The sequence below is a fragment of the Helianthus annuus genome, chromosome 5 (assembly GCF_002127325.2).
Source record: "Helianthus annuus cultivar XRQ/B chromosome 5, HanXRQr2.0-SUNRISE, whole genome shotgun sequence".
Classification (NCBI taxonomy): Eukaryota; Viridiplantae; Streptophyta; class Magnoliopsida; order Asterales; family Asteraceae; genus Helianthus; species Helianthus annuus.
The window spans coordinates 164601182-164606052 of record NC_035437.2 but is presented as its reverse complement, the minus strand read 5'-3'; the positions used below and the strand labels follow the sequence as shown (position 1 = coordinate 164606052).

General features: G+C 35.1%; 1 protein-coding gene across 1 annotated transcript; it reads left to right on the top strand.

Moving 5' to 3' along the window:
- The first annotated feature begins 2855 nt into the window (after positions 1-2855).
- On the top strand, positions 2856-3619 carry LOC110939415 (transcription factor PRE6). Its single transcript, XM_022181043.2, has 2 exons — positions 2856-3059; positions 3336-3619. Exons 1-2 carry the CDS (start codon positions 2916-2918, stop codon positions 3483-3485), a joined length of 294 nt encoding a protein of 97 aa, XP_022036735.1. The 5' UTR covers positions 2856-2915; the 3' UTR covers positions 3486-3619.
- The last annotated feature ends 1252 nt before the right edge of the window (positions 3620-4871 follow it).

Sequence of the window (4871 nt, the reverse complement as noted above, 5' to 3'; positions counted from 1 at the left end):
TCAGTCTCTTCGCATAGAGGGCACACAGTAGAAGGTATGTCCACATTCCTTCTTCTTAAATTTAATCTAGAAGGGAGTCTATCCAGATTACCTCTCCAATTCATAATATTGCATTTAATAGGAACCAATTTACACCAATTAAAATTTGGAGGATGACAACTGCCTCTATCCGAAATCAAGGCCGATTTGACAACCTTCACCGAGAAACCATTCTGACTATCCCCACTCCAGAGCTAAGCATTCTTTCCGATAGACAGACTCACCATACTGATCACCTTGCAGCATTCCTTCCATTCCTCAAGCTCCTCTTCTGATTCAGGCTGTCTAGACCACTGCCAATTCAAAATACCATTACCTCTACCACTATCCAATCTCTCTGCCACACTGCACAATTTAAACATCTCCAAGCCAAATAAGCGGGGCCACCTTTCCCAAAAGGGAAGATCACCCACCCACGTGTCGATCAAAAACCGAATGTCCACCCCATTCCCAACTTTACCCTTTATAAGATGATTTAAACCTTTCCCGTAAATTTTCACTTTGGAAATCAGATTCACAATATTTTTCCAGCACCCAGAGATATTACTGTTAATAGGAAGGAAGCTCCTTTGATTATACTTACAGTGACACGCTTCCACCAATTTACACCACATATTATGATTTTTGGATTTATATCTCCACCCCCATTTGACAAGAAGGGCTTCATTGACCTCTTTTAACCTGCTAATACCCAAACCACCTTTTGTTTTGGGCCACGTAACCCAATCCCAAGCCACCCAGTTCATTTTAGAAGTGTTACCAGAGCCGGCCCATAAGAATTTTCTCATCTTGGCCTCAAGGACCTTTAAGACTCCCACCGGGGCTTTATATAAAGATAAAAAATAAATAGGAAAACTTTCCAGAACATAATTAATCAAAGTTAGTCTCCCCCCATAGATAAAGTTTTGGCTTTCCACAACGACAACCTTTTATCAAAAATCTCAATTATATTAGCCCAATTATTGATTCTGTTCATATTCGACCCCACCTTAATTCCCAAGTATGTAAGAGGGGTAGAATCCGATTTACACCTAATCACTTTAGCCAAATCAGACACAGACCCACTATCAACACCCAAACCGTATAAGTTAGACTTTTGAAGATTAATTTTTAAGCCCGAGCATAAGTAAAAAATTCTCAAATATCTCGCAACATTCTTAACATTTACCCTATCCCACTCCCCCAACACCAGAGCATCATCAGCATAAAAAAGGTGAGATATTACCGGACCGTTATTGGGGGTTTGAATACCTTTGAGAAGACCTTCCATCCTAGCTTTACACAACATGTTAGACAGAGCTTCCATAACCAAAAGAAACAGAAATGGGGAAAGCGGATCGCCCTGTCTGACCCCTTTGGAGCATTTGAAATCAAAGGTAGGGGACCCGTTAACAAGAACCGAGGATCTAGCCGACGATAGAATCCCTTTAATCCATTTGCACCATAAATCAGGAAAACCCGATTGTCCCACAATATCCAAAAGAAAACTCCAGCAGACATTGTCGCACGCCTTTTCGAAGTCAATTTTAAGCAAAAAGGCATTTTTATTGTATTTTTTTAATCCACGCCATTAACTCGTTAAGCATTAATGGACTGTCGAGAATGTATATCCCTTTAAGAAAAGCCGTCTGATTTTCCGAGATGATAGACCCTATAACCATTTTGAGCCGATTGGCCAAAACCTTGGAAATAGTTTTGCTAATCACCCCAATCAGGTTAATAGGACTAGACTCTCTCAGCCCCACCGGGTCATTATTTTTAGGAATGAGAGTTATGAAGGAAGAATTGCATCCTGCTGCTATCGAACCTTTGCTGTAAAAAGATACCATCACGTTATAGAAAACAGATTCGAATTCGTTCCAATACCTTTTGATGAAATTAAAGTTAAAACCGTCCGGGCCAGGAGCTTTGTCAAGAGCTAATGATAAGAATCCTATTCTCATCTGATATTACTTCATTTTGAACATCTTGACACTTGTAATTCTTCTGTTTGCTAATAGGAAAAGTGGGTGGGGCAAGTTTATACGAAGAAAGAAAAAAACTGAGCTTGATCTAGCTAGCTATATGTTAAACAATATATAATATGTTGGAAAATTAGTTGAAAATGTGATTTTCACTTACTCTGAACATAAATAATTTTATTTATATATTAATTATTTAAGGGTTTGTGTTGTGGTTTATTAGAGTTTCTTAACTAGCTAAACTGCGTTTAAAGTAAAGCTAAGAATGCTATATTGCCAAAATACTGAGTTTAGCATGAGCCTTTATAAAACAAGAAAATGGATAAAGTTGACCCACACTCAAACATGTTTATAATTTGTATGACAAAATATAATTTGTAGAGATATATAAATAACAGTGAGATGGTGAGGGTATATGTAGCCATATGGATTTTTTTTGGGTGGTTGTTGGGGGTTTATTTTTATATTCATTTTAATTATTGTTATTAACTATTCAAATAACTAAAATATGTTACGATTTCGGTTTTTACGGGTCAAAGGTCATCTTAATGACTAGATCGATTAGGATGTAATTTGAAAAAATATATATACATACACACACTATATATATTTGTACTAATTTCTTTATAAATATATTAAAGATTAAAGATACGGACCTAAACCTCAAATCTTAAACTCGTTTATTTTATGTTTTTAATGATCATTATTCTTCCTTTATGGAAAAAAGCATATTAAATGAAGTTTTAGACTTTAGTTATGAACATCTTGAAAGTAGGAAGGTGGGACAGTGGGAGTGTGAGGTATTTAAATACAAGCATAGCCCACACCCTTCTCCCATGAACTTCTACAATTTTTCCATCCCATTTTTATTTAGATAAGTCTTCACAATTATTCCAAAAACAAAGGTAAAAGAAAATGTCGTCAAGAAGATCAAAATCAACATCAAGATCAAGATCAAGACAACCTACGGCTTCAAGGATTAGCGACGATCAGATCAACGATCTCGTTTCCAAGTTGCAACAACTTCTTCCTGAAATCCCCGCTCGTTCGTCTGACAAGGTACGTTAGCAACATTTGGTAAAATGACTAAAATATATAAGACAAGTTTAGCCTTGATGGTGTTTTTTTTTTTTAAATAGGAGAGGATCATGTATAATACAATCAAAACCATGAAATAATAAAAAAATACTATGATAGTGTAACAAGTAGCGAATATGATCTTATGATGAGCCCTGACTAAACAGTTTTGGTTACACAATGGTACTGTATTTTAATATTCTATGTATGTCTTGATATAAATTTATAAAACCTAGCGATTTTGAATATTGCATCCAGGTATCAGCGTCAAAGGTGCTACAAGAGACATGCAGCTACATTAGAAGCTTGCATCGAGAGGTTGACGATTTAAGCGAGCGACTATCAGAGTTGCTCGAGAACACTGATTCGGCTCAGGCTTCAATCATCAGGAGTTTACTTTCGCAATAAGTAGACCATCATCTTCTACAAATATTATACAACTTTCTCCTTTTGTTTACCCATCAATACATCACCACTGAGTTGTTAAGACTTCATTTGAATGAAGGGACTTACTTAATTTGCGTCATTAAGAAATTATGTAACTGTTGAGAAAATCGTTTATTATTTTCTTTATAAAATAAAATAATGTTTTATATATAATACATTGTTTCTATTACAGAAAATTATACAATATCTACAAAAGCAACAATTTGTTCCAAGTCATGACCTGATTTGCGACTATTCACGTCTGTCTCCCATGATATGATACAAATGTGTAAACTCACTAGTTTTTTTAATATATATATATTTTTTTTTGAAATTACTTATACACGGAGTAGGCTTTTTCTTCTAAAAAGTGACCCTGATCATTTGGTTTTGTGAAACGGAACAAGTACGTAGAGACCTTTCTATTTCCCAGAATTTCTCAATACCCATGTTCCAAGTCATGACCTGATTTTGGATGAGTAAGAGTAAAACCCTACAAAGTTTGGCAAAAGGCAACCCCGTACGCCTGTTACCACAGACAATGTTGGATAGCCTAAGCCCACTATCTCCAGTTTCAGAGAAAATCCATTACTTGAAGGCCTATTATGGTAAAATAGAACCCGGTTGTGATCAGATTTTAACGTGACCTACGGCTTCAAACTCAAATCTTCACTCCCCTTCAAATGTCATTTGAGTTTTAGCTCACTGGCGAAAAAATTTACAAAGTACATTGGCTTCTTACAAGTATAACCCTCCTAAGTATTCATTTGTTTAGGGTGTAAGGGACACTCTAGAGTAACATCTTAGCCCTGTCCAATCATGCGTTGTCATGTCATTTCCAACTTCAAGTACCCTAAATGGGGCAAAATACTGGCGACGCGTACCCTAGAACTTTTTATTACAATTGAATTTAAATAAAACTTAAATTTCATTATATAACAATTCAAATTAAACAAACTAATAAAATTAAATAAAAAACACAATTAAAATAAAATAGAAAAAAACATAGATATAAAACGGAGCTATTCCCTGTCTTCCTCTTCGAGGTATAGTAGTAGATCTTTGAGATGTAAGATGAACTACAAGATCATTTCTAAGTAGAAAATGTGTATCTCGTGTACGATAAAATATTATGTTTAATATTTAATCTAGTAGCCATTATAATCATTTACATAATATAGATCAAAATATATAATATATAACCTATTAAATAATTAGTTGGTAATTGTTGATGGACCATATTACCCTTATTAACTAATTGAGTTTCCTCTTGGGTGCTTATATAAGGAGCATTATGTAGAGGTTAATAGTTTTACACACTTAGACATAACCTATTAGTCATAACATCATCAGCATCGACCTCCTCTC